The sequence below is a fragment of the Ranitomeya imitator genome, chromosome 1, assembly GCF_032444005.1.
Source record: "Ranitomeya imitator isolate aRanImi1 chromosome 1, aRanImi1.pri, whole genome shotgun sequence".
Lineage (NCBI taxonomy): Eukaryota > Metazoa > Chordata > Amphibia > Anura > Dendrobatidae > Ranitomeya > Ranitomeya imitator.
Genome location: NC_091282.1, coordinates 1219472923 through 1219488829, shown reverse-complemented (window position 1 = coordinate 1219488829; position 15907 = coordinate 1219472923). Strand labels below are relative to the sequence as shown.

At 44.9% G+C, this 15907-nt stretch overlaps 2 protein-coding genes and 1 pseudogene across 2 annotated transcripts in view; 1 reads left to right on the top strand and 2 right to left on the bottom strand.

The window, feature by feature from the left end:
* Positions 1-431: 431 nt before the first annotated feature.
* LOC138657189 (high mobility group nucleosome-binding domain-containing protein 5-like) lies at positions 432-962 on the bottom strand (annotated as a pseudogene).
* A 516-nt stretch (positions 963-1478) lies between these two features.
* On the bottom strand, positions 1479-2105 carry LOC138657182 (cilia- and flagella-associated protein 251-like). The gene has a single exon (XM_069744796.1). The coding sequence runs from the start codon at positions 2103-2105 to the stop codon at positions 1479-1481; it is 627 nt and encodes a 208-aa protein (XP_069600897.1).
* A 7433-nt stretch (positions 2106-9538) lies between these two features.
* Positions 9539-15907, top strand: part of LOC138658386 (uncharacterized) — a 66019-nt gene continuing 59650 nt past the window's right edge. Inside the window, exon 1 of the mRNA XM_069745829.1 lies at positions 9539-9917. Within this exon, the coding sequence (XP_069601930.1) occupies positions 9872-9917 (46 nt within the window). The 5' untranslated portion in view covers positions 9539-9871. The remainder of the gene's footprint in view (positions 9918-15907) is intronic.

Here is a 15907-nt window from a genome sequence, read left to right as displayed (position 1 = left end):
ATCTCTCTGATTTAAGGGCATAAAAATACAAAGTTTGAAAATTGCAAAATTTTAAAAATTTTCGCCATATTTCCGTTTTTTTCATAAATAATCGCAAGTAATATCGAAGAAATGTTACCACTAACATGAAGTACAATATGTCACGAAAAAACAATCTCAGAATCAGCGGGATCCGTTGAAGCGTTCCAGAGTTATAACCTCATAAAGTGACAGTGGTCAGAATTGCAAAAATTGGCCCGGTCATTAAGTACCAAATTGGCTCTGTCACTAAGGGGTTAATAATGTGATAAAAAAAGAGACAACAAAATAAACAATCACCCTGTCCTTAAGGGGTTAAAGCTGAGAAGTTACCTTGTGGATAAGTGTTTTTGTGCTCAGTGATGCCCTCCCAAGCTACACAAAAGGAGGAAGAATTTCCTCCTCCTCCTCCTTCACTCCTCTATCTCTTCCTCCTCCTTCACTCCTCCCTCCTCCTCCTTCACTCCTGCTTCATCACTCCTCTCTCCTCCTTCACTCCTCCCTTTTCCACTCCTCTCTCCTCCTCCTTCACTCCTCTCTCCTCCTTCACTCCTCCCTTTTCCACTCCTCTCTCCTCCTTCACTCCTCCTTCACTCCTCTCTCCTCCTCCTTCACTCCTCCCTTTTCCACTCCTCTCTCCTCCTCCTTCACTCCTCTCTCCTCCTCCTTCACTCCTCTCTCCTCCTCCTTCACTCCTCCCTTTTCCACTCCTCTCTCCTCCACCTTCACTCCTCTCTCCTCCTTCACTCCTCCCATTTCCACTCCTCACTCCTCCTTCACTCCTCCCTCCTCCTCCTTCACTCCTGCTTCGTCACTCCTCTCTCCTCCTTCACTCCTCCCTTTTCCACTCATCTCTCCTCCTCCTTCACTCCTCTCTCCTCCTTCACTCCTCCCTTTTCCTCTCCTCTCTCCTCCTTCACTCCTCCTTCACTCCTCTCTCCTCCTCCTTCACTCCTCCCTTTTCCACTCCTCTCTCCTCCTCCTTCACTCCTCTCTCCTCCTCCTTCACTCCTCCCTTTTCCACTCCTCTCTCCTCCACCTTCACTCCTCTCTCCTCCTTCACTCCTCCCTTTTCCACTCCTCTCTCCTCCTCCTTCACTCCTCCCTTTTCCACTCCTCTCTCCTCCACCTTCACTCCTCTCTCCTCCTTCACTCCTCCCTTTTCCACTCCTCTCTCCTCCTCCTTCACTCCTCCCTCCTCCACTCCACTCTCCTCTTCCTCCTTCACTCCTCTCTCCTCCCTTTTCCACTCCTCTCTCCTCCTCCTTCACTCCTCCCTCCTCCACTCCTCTCTCCTCCTCCTCCTTCACTCCTCTCTCCTCCCTTTTCCACTCCTCTCTCCTCCTTCAGTCCTCCCTCCTCCACTCCTCTCTCCTCCTCCTCATTCACTCCTCTCTCCTCCCTTTTCCACTCCTCTCTCCTCCTTCAGTCCTCCCTCCTCCACTCCTCTCTCCTCCTCCTCATTCACTCCTCTCTCCTCCCTTTTCCACTCCTCTCTCCTCCTTCACTCCTCTCTCCTCCACTCCTCTCTCTTCCTTCACTCCTCCCTCCTCCACTCCTCTCTCCTCCTCCTTCACTCCTCCCTTTTCCACTTCTCTCTCCTCCTCCTTCACTCCTCTCTCCACCTCCTCCTTCACTCCTCTCTCCTCTTTTGTCACTCCTCTCTCCTCCTCCTCCTTCACTCCTCTCTCCTCCACTCCTCTCTCTTCCTTCACTCCTCCCTCCTCCACTCTTCTCTCCTCCTCCTCCTTCACTCCTCTCTCCTCTTTTGTCACTCCTCTCTCCTCCTCCTCCTTCACTCCTCCCTTTTCCACTTCTCTCTCCTCCTCCTTCACTCCTCCCTTTTCCACTTCTCTCTCCTCCTCCTTCACTCCTCTCTCCTCCTCCTTCACTCCTCCCTTTTCCACTCCTCTCTCCTCCTCCTTCACTCCTCTCTCCTCCTTCACTCCTCTCTCCTCCACTCCTCTCTCCTCCTTCACTCCTCTCTCCTCCACTCCTCTCTCTTCCTTCACTCCTCCCTCCTCCACTCTTCTCTCCTCCGCCTTCACTCCTCTCTCCTCCTCCTCCTTCACTCCTCCCTCTTCCATGCCTCTCTTCTCCTCCTTCGTTACCGGCTGTGCCAACACCTAAGCCAAACAGCATGGTGTCTCTGTATCCAGTGCTTCCCACACAGAGCACCTTTTATGTCCCAAGCACAGCACAGCCATTGCTATGATATCTGGAGAAGAGGGTGAAGACCTCCCTGCCCACAGTATTACATGTGCACACTTGTGAGTCAGGACCAAAGCTAACTGTGCAGCTCACAGAGTGGGCCAAGGGTAGATTGGCAGGGCAAGCTCTCAGCTTACAGGACATTAGCCAAGACAAAACAGAGTCTGTGGAGAAGTTTCATGGCAGAGTGATGCAGGTAAATCAAGATCTGGGCTTCACCATTCATGACCAGATGCACAGGCAGATGATGGCACAGTTTTTTGTGCATGGACTAAGGGAACCAATCAGGAAACCATTGACAGTGGCCAGACCCAAGTACAGGTCAATAGCAATGGATGTCCTGCTCACAGTAGCAAAAGGGATTGAGTCCCAGCCAGGAGTGCGGAAGACAGCCCCTCTGATGGCGGGCACTGACCTGGGCGAACAACCACACCAGAGGGACAGAACAAAAATGTCAAGTGTTACAACTGTGGCAAGCTTGGCCATTTCCAGAATAATAATAATAATAATAATAATTTTATTTATATAGCGCCAACATATTCCGCAGCGCTTTACAAATTATAGAGGGGACTTGTACATACAATAGACATTACAGCATAACAGAAATACAGTTCAAAACAGATACCAAGAGGAGTGAGGGCCCTGCTCGTAAGCTTACAAACTATGAGGAAAAGGGGAGACACGAGAGGTGGATGGTAACAATTGCTATAGTTATTCGGACCAGCCATAGTGTAAGGCTTGGGTGTTCATGTAAAGCTGCATGAACCAGTTAATTAATTTTTTTTTTTTTTTTTTAGTATAGGCCACACAGGGATCGTTAGGTTAATGCATTGAGGCGGTAGGCCAGTCTGAACAAATGAGTTTTTAGGGCACGCTTAAAACTGTGGGGATTGGGGATTAATCGTATTATCCTAGGTAGTGCATTCCAAAGAATCGGCGCAGCACGTGTAAAGTCTTGGAGACGGGAGTGGGAGGTTCTGATTATTGAGGATGCTAACCTGAGGTCATCAGCGGAGCGGAGGGCACGGGTAGGGTGGTAGACTGAGACCAGAGAGGAGATGTAGGGTGGTGCTGAGCCATGGAGCGCTTTGTGGATGAGGGTAGTAGTTTTGTACTGGATTCTGGAGTGGATGGGTAACCAGTGTAATGACTGGCACAAGGTAGAGGCATCGGTGTAACGGTTGGTGAGGAATATGATCCTGGCAGCAGCATTCAGGACAGATTGGAGCGGGGAGAGTTTGGTAAGAGGAAGGCCGATTAGTAGAGAGTTACAATAGTCCAGACGAGAATGAATAAGTGAAACAGTAAGAGTTTTTGCAGAGTCGAAAGTAAGAAAAGGGCGAATTCTAGAAATGTTTTTGAGATGCAGGTAAGAAGAGCGAGCCAGTGATCGGATGTGGGGGGTGAATGAAAGGTCAGAATCAAGGATGACCCCAAGGCAGCGGGCATGTTGCTTTGGAGTAATGGTGGAACCGCAAACGGAGATGGCAATGTCAGGCAAAGGTAGGTTAGTAGAGGGAGAAAACACGAGGAGTTCAGTTTTTGACAGGTTTAGTTTCAGATAGAGGGAGGACATGATGCTAGAGACAGCGGTAAGACAATCACTGGTGTTTTCTAATAAGGCAGGCGTGAGATCAGGAGAAGAAGTGTATAGTTGGGTGTCGTCAGCATAGAGATGGTACTGGAAGCCAAATCTACTGATTGTTTGTCCAATAGGGGCAGTATACAAAGAGAAGAGGAGGGGGCCTAGGACTGATCCTTGAGGAACCCCAACAGTAAGGGGAAGGTGAGAGGAGGAGGAACCAGCGAAACATACAGTGAAGGATCGGTCAGAGAGATAGGAGGAGAACCAGGAGAGAACGGTGTCCTTGAGGCCGATGGAGCGGAGCATAGTGAGGAGGAGCTGATGATCCACAGTATCAAATGCTGCAGAGAGATCCAAGAGAATTAGCATGGAGTAGTGACCATTAGATTTAGCTGTTAGTAGGTCATTAGAGACTTTAGTGAGGGCAGTTTCAGTAGAGTGTAAAGAGCGGAAACCAGATTGAAGAGGGTCGAGAAGAGAGTTATCTGAGAGATAGCGGGTAAGACGGGAGTGGACCAGGCGTTCGAGGAGTTTAGAGATGAAGGGAAGATTAGAGACAGGTCTATAATTAGCGGCACAGTTTTGGTCGAGGGATGGTTTTTTAAGTAATGGATGTATGATGGCATGCTTAAATGAGGAGGGAAAAATACCGGAAGTGAGGGAAAGGTTGAATATTTTTGTTAGGTGAGAGGTGACAGCCGGGGAAAGGGACTGGAGGAAATGTGACGGAATGGGGTCACTGGTGCAAGTGGTCGGGCGAGAAGATGCAAGGAGCCTGCTTACTTCTTCTTCTGTAACTGGTTCAAAGTCAGAGAGTGAACTAGATGCAGTGGGGGAGGGAGGACAGTGCATGGTATGAAGAGATTGGGAGATGATTTCCTGTCGAATATGGTCAATTTTTTCTTTGAAGTAATTGGCCAGATTGTCAGCACGGAGATCCGTGGTTGGGGCCTGCGCTCTTGGGTTGAGTAGGGACTGGAACGTGTCAAAGAGACGTTTAGGGTTATTGGACAGGGAGGTGATGAGGGTGTTGAAGTAGGTTTGTTTGGAGAGGTGAAGGGCAGAATTGTATGTCTTTAGCATGAACTTCTAATGGATGAAATCTTCGGGTAGATTAGATTTTCTCCACAGACGTTCTGCGCACCTGGAGCACCGCTGCAGGAAACGTGTTTGCAGCGTGTGCCACGGTTGTTGCCGTCTGTGCCGAGTTGTTTTATGTATAGGAGGAGCAGCTTCATCCAGGGCACTTTGCAGGGTTTCATTGTAATGCTTCAGAGCAGAATCAGGACATGAGATGGAGGAGATTGGGGCCAATGAGGACTGCAAGTTCTTCATAAGTTCCTGGGTGTTAATGGCCTGTATGTTTCTATAAGTGTGGAAAGTGGGGGTGACCTGAGCGGGATGGCAGTTCTTGATAGAGAATGAAAGAAGGTGGTGGTCAGAGAGTGGGAGAGGGGAGTTTGTGAAATCATCCACTGAGCAAAGCCGGGAGAAGACCAAGTCAAGGGAGTTTCCATCTTCATGTGTTGGCGAGTTAGTATGCTGCGAGAGGCCGAAAGAGGAGGTTAGAGCCAAAAGGTGAGAAGCAGATGGGGAGAGGGGAGAGGCAATAGGGATGTTGAAATCACCCATGATAAGGGTGGGGGTGTCACAGGAAAGAAAGTGTGGAAGCCAGGTGGCAAAGTGATCCAGGAACTGATGAGAGGGGCCGGGAGGACGATACACCACCACCACTCGCATGGAGAAGGGGACGTAGAGTCTGACCACATGGACCTCAAAGGAAGGGAAGACAAGTGAGGGTACTTGGGGGATAACTTGGAAAGTACATTTTGGTGAAAGGAGCAGACCAACGCCTCCACCTGCTCTGTTGTCCGATCTTGGGGTATGAGAAAAGTGTAGTCCACCATATGAAAGAGCAGCAGCAGCGGTGGTGTCTGACTGCTGGATCCAGGTTTCAGTAAGAGCCAGGAGATTAAGAGAATTAGAAAGGAAGAAGTCATGGATGAAGGAGAGTTTATTACACACAGAGCGAGAATTCCAAAGGGCACAATTCAAAGAGACAGAAGGCATGCAGGGAATATTAATAAGGTTAGAGGGGTTTCTGGGTGTAGCAATTGGGAGGTTTGACTGGCTATAACATGGGGGGCCGGGGTTTGGAGAGATGTCTCCAGCAACTAGGAGGAGGAGGATCGAAAGAGTGAGCAGATGGTTAAGTGATTTGTGAGAGCGTCTCTTGTGTTGGATGGTGGGACTGAATGGATCTGCGCTGCTAAGCAATGTGAACAGAGCATGAGTGCTATACATAGGAGAGGCAAGGACAGAGGGGCCGATATGGATGGAGTGTAGAGAGTTAATGCAAGGGCGGTGAATGTGAGTGAATGCAGCAGCCAGGATATAGAATATGCAAATAAATATGGTGAGTATTTGTGTTGTTTCAAGTGAATAGGGAATAGATTTAGTTTTTCTTACCTGTCTCCTGTCCTGCCCAACTGCCATGTTATAACTGCCGAGTACTTAGAAAAAAAAGTACTTTGAATAAAAAATACACGAATAACAGTGCACGAATGCACCCCTGCATGAATGCTTCCCCAAGCTAAGTCTACATTTATAGAAGGCTAGCCCTTAGATCTTCCTATTTTTTTTTTTTTTGTGTTAAAGCTCGTTAGCAATCAATCAAACTCAGTTGAGACAACAGGACACAATAAATGTAGTGATCAGATAAACAAATGTCCAGGTCTACATGGATCATAGACCACTTTGAAACAGTTATGTGATCTCGCTGAGTAAGGACATGCAAAGTCAGATTAAATATCTATAAACACAAAAAATGCATAATAGGATGACTAACATATATAGATATATGCAGGATTCAATGCCGAAGATGGAATGACTCAGATACCATTCAAGCTGCTTGCTGTCAGGGACTGGAGCAATAGACATGCAGGATATTTCAGCTCAGAGAATGAATGATCTGTTTACCATTCAAGCTGCTTGCTGTCAGGGACTGGAGCAATAGACATGCAGGATATTTCAGCTCAGAGAATGAATGATCTGTTTACCATTCAAGCTGCTTGCTGTCAGGGACTGGAGCAATAGACATGCAGGATATTTCAGCTCAGAGAACGAATGATCTGTTTACCATTCAAGCTGCTTGCTGTCAGGGACTGGAGCAATAGACATGCAGGATATTTCAGCTCAGAGAATGAATGATCTGTTTACCTGTATGAAGAGAGAAGAATGAGTGCAGAGCACCTATGCAACCCAAGAATTTGCCCAGATGGACAGGTAAGGGAGGAGCCACAGCAAACAGTGAGGAGCCCCACCCATAGGTCAGGGGCAAGCCAGGTCCACAAGACACCACACTATTAACATGCAAAACCTCACCAGTGGGACTAATACCCCAAATTGCCCTGAAGATGGATGGGGTTGCCAGAACTTTTCTTGTGGACACTGGTGTAGCCAGAAGTGTGATGCAACAAATGGAACTCCCTGACCCCACCTATCTTGCAGAATCCTCTGTGTCTTGCGTGAGGATTGATGGCCAGGTCAGGCACTCCCTGCTTACAAAGCCCCTGAGGGTGTGGACTCAGCCAGGACACTCTATTCTGTCACAGTTTGTGGTGTCAAGAACCTGTCCACTCAACCTGCTGGGAGCGGAACTACTGCAGAAGCTGAAAGCGACCATAGTGTTCCAGGAATATGGGACCATGACACTTTCTTCACCCCTGACTCAAAAAGAATCAACCATGCTGGTGGCCCTACAAGAACCTCAAACAGCCTATGCAAGCCTACATCAGGAGGCACTGGATGTAGTACACGAGAGCCTAAGGTCCAAGGGACCCCAAGATCTGGGAAAACTTCAAGTTGCCCCAGTACGGGTGTCACTCAAGCTATGTACCCCATAGCTCGTAAGGCCCAGTATCTCTTGTCCATACCCCAGAGTCAGGCCGTCTCTGACCAACAGAAGGTCTTCTTGAAGATAGGAATCACTGTTCCCTGCACAACCTGTTTTTCCCGGTCAAGAAAAAGACTGTAAAAGGAGAACCAGCTAAGTTGAGAATGGTATAAATACAAGAATGGAGTAAAACAATCCACCAAAATGAGTAAAAAAAGAAGTGTTTTTATTAGACAAAATATATGGAAGGCACCAAAAGATATTAAAAGAACCATATCAATGACAGAGCTATAGAAGACAAGGTATCAGGTGCAACAAAAATCATGTGCAATTACACAGATATAGCATAGTTAAAGCCTGGTAGTAAAACATGTAGAATGACTAAAGTGACAGTGCTTCAAGTCTATCCAGGAAAAATAGTCAGTGAGACGTATGTGGCCATGTCAGCATAAGTACAATAGGTAAGATATCCCATATGCCATCATAGTCATAACACGTACTGGTGCTGACCACGGCAACATAAGGATCACATAAAGTTAATGCTTTTGGCTGTCCTGCAAATCGCACGTGCCTCCAGTGCTTTCTGCTCTTGCCTGCGGCCCTGCGCTTAGTAACCCGATGTTTACCCTGGTTACCAGGGGACTTCGCATAGTTGGTCGCTGGAGAGCGGTCTGTGTGACAGCTCTCCAGCGACCACACAGCGACGCTGCAGCGATCGGGATCGTTGTCTAGATCGCTGCAGCGTCGCTAAATTTGACGGTACCTTAAGGCCTACACATTCCTTACCATCCCCAGAGTAGAAATACTAAATGGGACACGTAAGAACAGGATGTTGAAAGTTGCCCAAGAGGCAAACAAACCATGGCAGGAGACACTCTGAATCGTACTGTTTAGTGTAAGGCACACTCCCAGAGGCCTAAAAAAGCTGTCACCATATGAAAATGTATTTGGGTCCAGTCCCAGGTTGAGGGTATTTTCCCTCAACAGCTGAATATGCAATATGACACCTTATCTGCTTATGTGATTGAATTGACCAAAAAAACTTGTTAATGTCCATTCTCGAGTTTTCTCTTGGATGGATTGCAATGGAAATACATAACACATATACAGTTCTGGCAAAAATTAAGAAACCTCTGTAAAATGTTCAGTTTGTCTGATTTTTCTCTTTATAGGTATATTTTTGAGTGAAATGTAACCTGCTCATTTATTCTATTATCTTCTGACAACATGTCTTCGAAGTTCCAAGCAAATATTTTTTTTTAATTTTGACCATTTCTCCTTTTCAGAAAAAACAAACAAAATTTATTACAAAAACAACAACAGTGCTTTCAGACCTCAAATAATGCAAACAAAACAAGTTCATAATCATTTAGAAACAACAATACTAATGTTTTAACTCAGGAAGAGGTCAGAAATCAATATTTGTGGAATAACCATGATTTTTAATCCCAGCTTTCATGCGTCTTGGCAGCTTTCCACCAGTCTCTCACACTGCTCCTGGCGCAAAAATGTCAGCTGTTCTTCTTTGTTTGATGGCTTGTGACCGTCCATCATCCTCCTGATTACATTCCAGAAGATTTCAATGGGATTCAGGTCTGGAGATTGGGCGGCCATGACAGGGCTTTGATGTGGTGGTCTCTTAATTTTTGCCAGAGCTGTAGATTTCACTTGTATATATATTAACAGCTAATATAGACCTTATAGTCAATTCCTTAAAATGGCCACCACAGACCAGACAACGCCTTGGGACTTTCCAGAAATAAAGAGGAACTGAACACCAGATTTCTCAACCTTTGGCTTAATTACAGAAAAAGAGACAGTTATACATTAATTGCTTAATCAGCCTGCCGCTGTGCCTTAATCACAATATTCCATATATTTAGATAACCAATAACAGAGAAGCTTGACCATATGATCCTTAACTAACCTCCCCTTTCTATATGCGACTATAAAATCATAATAAAGCATCAGTATTGACGGAATGCTATTCTGTCACCTGGGTGTGCGGTGTCATTCTTGATAGGTAACGGACGCAGCACACACGGGATAGATTTATCCTAACAAATTTTCTATTACACCAGGATTCTACTGACTCTACTGATCCAACCACAAGTCCAGCAGATTGACCACATTCCAAGGCCACCACAAACCACAAGAGAACAATGAAGTCAGCCAAAAAACTGATTTCCCTCAAAGTGAAACATCCAGGTAAGAACATATTTTACTTTTCTCTAGTACAAAAAATCCGAAAAATCAAGGTAACATTATAAAGATGCATTAGGAATCCTTGTAATTGTTTTAATGTCATGGAAATGTGGCATAATCGACAATGTTCACATGGCCGTACCGGCCACTGGGCAAATCTGGTAAGTTCCAGATGGGCTGATCTGTCATTGGACCACATTAATTGCGAGATACTGATAATAAATGTGACAGAGTTCAGAGCCACTGAATCCATGCTCCACCACTTACTCTATCTTTCATTAAAAAAAGTTACATATCTTAAAAAATCACAACCTCCACATGGGAATGTAATGTGGGCAGACGCGTTTCCAACAACCGTTCTTAGCCTTTGCATACCATTCACAACTGGTTCAGGACCCAACAAGAAGGGGGGCACTGCTAGACCGAATACAGACCAACAGGCCAGACCGCATAGCAAATATAAGGGTTGGGGGTCACTGGGGGAATAGTGATCACTAGGGTTGAGCGAAACGGGTCGGTCATTTTCAAAAGTCGCCGACTTTTGGCAAAGTCGGGTTTCATGAAACCCGACCCGATCTCTGTGTGGGGTCAGCCATGCGGTACGCGACTTTCGCGCCAAAGTCGCGTTTCGTATGACGCACTTGGCACCATTTTTTCAGCCAATGAAGGAGCGTGGGCAGAGTGATGACATAGGTCTTAGGGGCGTGGACGCATATCGCCATGTTGTCGCTTGTGCGCTGTAGCGATTTGCAATGTGTAACACTAGCTTTTCAGTTCAGGGACGGAGGAGGGAGGGAGAGAGAGAGAGAGAAAGAGAGAGCGAGAGAAAAAAAAAATTCCCCATTGACTTTGCATTGGGTTTCGTGTTTCGGTCGATCCTCGACTTTTCGCCATAGTCGGCCGATTTCACTCGACTCGACTTTTGAGATAGTCGCGAAACCCGACTCGACCCTAAAAAAGTCAAGGTCGCTCAACCCTAGTGATCACAAAATAATAAGTTTTCATGTATCCTTTAATAAGATGTGTAGTAGAGGGGTGACAAAGACACTAAACTTCAGGAGGGCAAATTTCCAACGGATGAGAGAGGATCTTGGTGCAATTAACTGGGACGATATCCTGAGACACAAAAATACACAAAGAAAATGGGAGACGTTTATTAGCATCCTGGATAGGACCTGTGCACAGTATATACCGTATGGGAATAAACACACTAGAAATAGGAGGAAACCAATATGGCTAAATAGAGCTGTAAGGGGCGCAATAAGTGACAAAAAGAAAGCATTTAGAGAATTAAAGGAAGTAGGTAGTGATGAGGCATTAAATAAATACAAAAAATTAAATAAATTCTGTAAAAAGCAAATCAAGGCAGCAAAGATTGAGACAGAGAGACTCATTGCCAGAGAGAGTAAAAATAATCCCAAAATATTCTTTAACTACGTAAATAGTAAGAAACTAAAAAATGATAGTGTTGGCCCCTTAAAAATAGTCTGGGTGAAATGGTGGATGAGGATGAGGAAAAAGCCAATATGCTAAATGACTTTTTTTCATCAGTATGTACACAAGAAAATCCCATGGCGACAATATGATCAGTGATAATTCCCAAATAAATGTCACCTGCTTAACCCAGCAGGAAGTGCGGCGGCGTCTAAAAATCACTAAAATTGACAAATCTCCGGCCCGGATGGGATACACCCTCGAGTACTGCAGGAATTAAGTACAGTCATTGATAGACCATTATTTTTCATCTTTAAAGACTCCATAATAACAGGGTCTGTACCACAGGACTGGCGTATAGCAAATGTGGTGGCAATATTCAAAAAGGGAACAAAAACTGAACTCGGAAATTATAGGCCAGTAAGCTTAACCTCTACTGTGGGAAAAATCCTGGAGGGAATTCTAAGGGACGCTATACTGGAGTATCTGAAGAGGAAGAACCTCATGACCCAGTATCAGAAAAAAAAATGATGTGGGGTCCCCCTATATTTCATAGCCAGTAAAGGCTACGCAGACAGTTGCGGGCTGATAGTCATAGCCTAGAGAGGAGCCATGGATATTGCCCCCCCGGCTACAAATACCAGTCCGCAGCCACCCCAGAAATGGCGCATCTGTAAGATGCGCCAATTCCGGCACTTAGCCCCTCTCTTCCCACTCCCGAGTAGCGGGGGGATATGGGGTAATAAGGGGTTAATGTCACCTTGCTATTGTAAGGTGACATTAAGCCGGGTTAATAATGGAGAGGCGTCAATAAGATGCCTATCCATTATTAATCCTAGAGTAGTGAAAGAGTTAAAAAAATAAAGACACAGCCAGAAAATAGTATGTTAATATTCTCCATTTAACCATACTTACTATACTTCAGCGCCTGCAAAAAATGTAAAATAATAAACCGTATACTCCCTGTCCGCCATAGTCCAATTAATAACGAGTGTCCCACGACGATCTCCCCTATAGAACAGTGACATTGGGTGATGTCACTGGTCTAGAGGACCTCCAGTGACACACTGACAGGAGACAATGGCTCCTGCAGTGCATCACTGAGGTTACTGTAGTTCACTGGTCTCACTTTATGGCAAAAGCTGCATGGGAAGATTTCTCACACAGCAGTGCCAAAAGGGAGACTAGGGACTATTTTTTTACAGTGGCGGAGGAATACAGTGCGGAAGGATACCTCCCTCCCGTCATTGTATTCCTGGAGCCCCTAGAGAGCGATCGCATCAGCTGATACTGCTGCTCTCCACGGGAGATTGTCGTGGGACACTCGTGGATTTCTGTGGATCAGGGAGTATGTTGTTTGTTTGTTATTTTAATATTTTTTACAGGTGACACTGGCTTCAGGGATCAAAGTTACAAGTGATGGTGAGTATGTACTCTATGTTTAATGTACTGTATGTCTATATGTATGTATTGTATGTAATGTATGAATGTACTGTATGTAGTATGTTTGTAGTATGTATGTATTATGTATGCATGTTGTATGTATGTAGTATGTTGTATGTATGTAGTATGTAGTATGTATGTAGTATGTATGTAGTATGTATGTATGCTGTATGTATGTAGTATGTGTGTAGTATGTAGTATGTTGTATGTAGTATGTATGCTGTATGTATGTAGTATATAGTGTGCTGTATGTATGTAGTATGTATATAGTATGTATGTTGTATGTATGTAGTATGTTGTATGTATGTAGTATGTAGTATGTATGTAGTATGTATGTATGCTGTATGTATGTAGTATGTGTGTAGTATGTAGTATGTTGTATGTAGTATGTATGCTTTATGTATGTAGTATATAGTGTGCTGTATGTATGTAGTATGTATATAGTATGTATGTTGTATGTATGTAGTATGTATGTGATATGTTGTATATATGTAGTATGTATGTTGTATGTATGTAGTATGTTGTATGTATGTTGTATGTAGTATGTTGTATATATGTAGTATGTATGTTGTATGTATGTACTATGTATGTTGTATGTATGTTGTATGTATGTAGTATGTTGTATGTCTGCATGTAGTATGTATGTAATATATAGTATGATGTATGTATGTAGTATGTATGTGTATGTATGTAGTATGTTGTATGTATGTATTATGTTGTATGTATGTATGTAGTATGTTGTATGTATATTGTATGTATGTAGTATGTTGTATCTATGTAGTATGTATGTTGTATGTATGCAGTATGTTGTATGTATGTTGTATGTATGTTGTATGTATGTGGTATGTTGTATGTATGTATGTAGTATATAGTATGTAGCATGTATGTAGTATGTATGCAGTATATAGTATGTATGTATGTATGTATGTATGTAGTGTGTATGTAGTATGTTGTATGTAGTATGTATGTATGTAGTATATAGTATGTAGTATGTTGTATGTATGTATGCAGTATATAGTATGTATGTATGTAGTATATAGTGTGTCCTGTTGTCTCAACTGAGTTTGATTGATTGCTAACGAGCTTTAACACACAAAAAAAAAAAAAATAGGAAGATCTAAGGGCTAGCCTTCTATAAATGTAGACTTAGCTTGGGGAAGCATTCATGCAGGGGTGCATTCGTGCACTGTTATTCGTGTATTTTTTATTCAAAGTACTTTTTTTTCTAAGTACTCGGCAGTTATAACATGGCAGTTAGACAGGGCAGGAGACAGGTAAGACAATCTAAATCTATTCCCTATTCACTTGAAACAACACAAATACTCACCATATTTATTTGCATATTCTATATCCTGGCTGCTGCATTCACTCACATTCACCGCCCTCGCATTAACTCTCTACACTCCATCCATATCGGCCCCTCTGTCCTTGCCTCTCCTATGTATAGCACTCATGCTCTGTTCACATTGCTTAGCAGCGCAGATCCATTCAGTCCCACCATCCAACACAAGAGACGCTCTCACAAATCACTTAACCATCTGCTCACTCTTTCGATCCTCCTCCTCCTAGTTGCTGGAGACATCTCTCCAAACCCCGGCCCCCCATGTTATAGCCAGTCAAACCTCCCAATTGCTACACCCAGAAACCCCTCTAACCTTATTAATATTCCCTGCATGCCTTCTGTCTCTTTGAATTGTGCCCTTTGGAATTCTCGCTCTGTGTGTAATAAACTCTCCTTCATCCATGACTTCTTCCTTTCTAATTCTCTTAATCTCCTGGCTCTTACTGAAACCTGGATCCAGCAGTCAGACACCACCGCTGCTGCTGCTCTTTCATATGGTGCACTACACTTTTCTCATACCCCAAGATCGGACAACAGAGCAGGTGGAGGCGTTGGTCTGCTCCTTTCACCAAAATGTACTTTCCAAGTTATCCCCCAAGTACCCTCACTTGTCTTCCCTTCCTTTGAGGTCCATGTGGTCAGACTCTACGTCCCCTTCTCCATGCGAGTGGTGGTGGTGTATCGTCCTCCCGGCCCCTCTCATCAGTTCCTGGATCACTTTGCCACCTGGCTTCCACACTTTCTTTCCTGTGACACCCCCACCCTTATCATGGGTGATTTCAACATCCCTATTGCCTCTCCCCTCTCCCCATCTGCTTCTCACCTTTTGGCTCTAACCTCCTCTTTCGGCCTCTCGCAGCATACTAACTCGCCAACACATGAAGATGGAAACTCCCTTGACTTGGTCTTCTCCCGGCTTTGCTCAGTGGATGATTTCACAAACTCCCCTCTCCCACTCTCTGACCACCACCTTCTTTCATTCTCTATCAAGAACTGCCATCCCGCTCAGGTCACCCCCACTTTCCACACTTATAGAAACATACAGGCCATTAACACCCAGGAACTTATGAAGAACTTGCAGTCCTCATTGGCCCCAATCTCCTCCATCTCATGTCCTGATTCTGCTCTGAAGCATTACAATGAAACCCTGCAAAGTGCCCTGGATGAAGCTGCTCCTCCTATACATAAAACAACTCGGCACAGACGGCAACAACCGTGGCACACGCTGCAAACACGTTTCCTGCAGCGGTGCTCCAGGTGCGCAGAACGTCTGTGGAGAAAATCTAATCTACCCGAAGATTTCATCCATTATAAGTTCATGCTAAAGACATACAATTCTGCCCTTCACCTCTCCAAACAAACCTACTTCAACACGCTCATCACCTCCCTGTCCAATAACCCTAAACGTCTCTTTGACACGTTCCAGTCCCTACTCAACCCAAGAGCGCAGGCCCCAACCACGGATCTCCGTGCTGACAATCTGGCCAATTACTTCAAAGAAAAAATTGACCATATTCGACAGGAAATCATCTCCCAATCTCTTCATACCATGCACTGTCCTCCCTCCCCCACTGCATCTAGTTCACTCTCTGACTTTGAACCAGTTACAGAAGAAGAAGTAAGCAGGCTCCTTGCATCTTCTCGCCCGACCACTTGCACCAGTGACCCCATTCCGTCACATTTCCTCCAGTCCCTTTCCCCGGCTGTCACCTCTCACCTAACAAAAATATTCAACCTTTCCCTCACTTCCGGTATTTTTCCCTCCTCATTTAAG

What these genes read in the sequence shown, in the direction of transcription:
- LOC138657182 (XM_069744796.1), bottom strand. Translation starts at nt 2,105, where the DNA reads ATGGAAGAGGGAGGAGTGAAGGAGGAGGAGGAGAGAGGAGTGAAGGCG.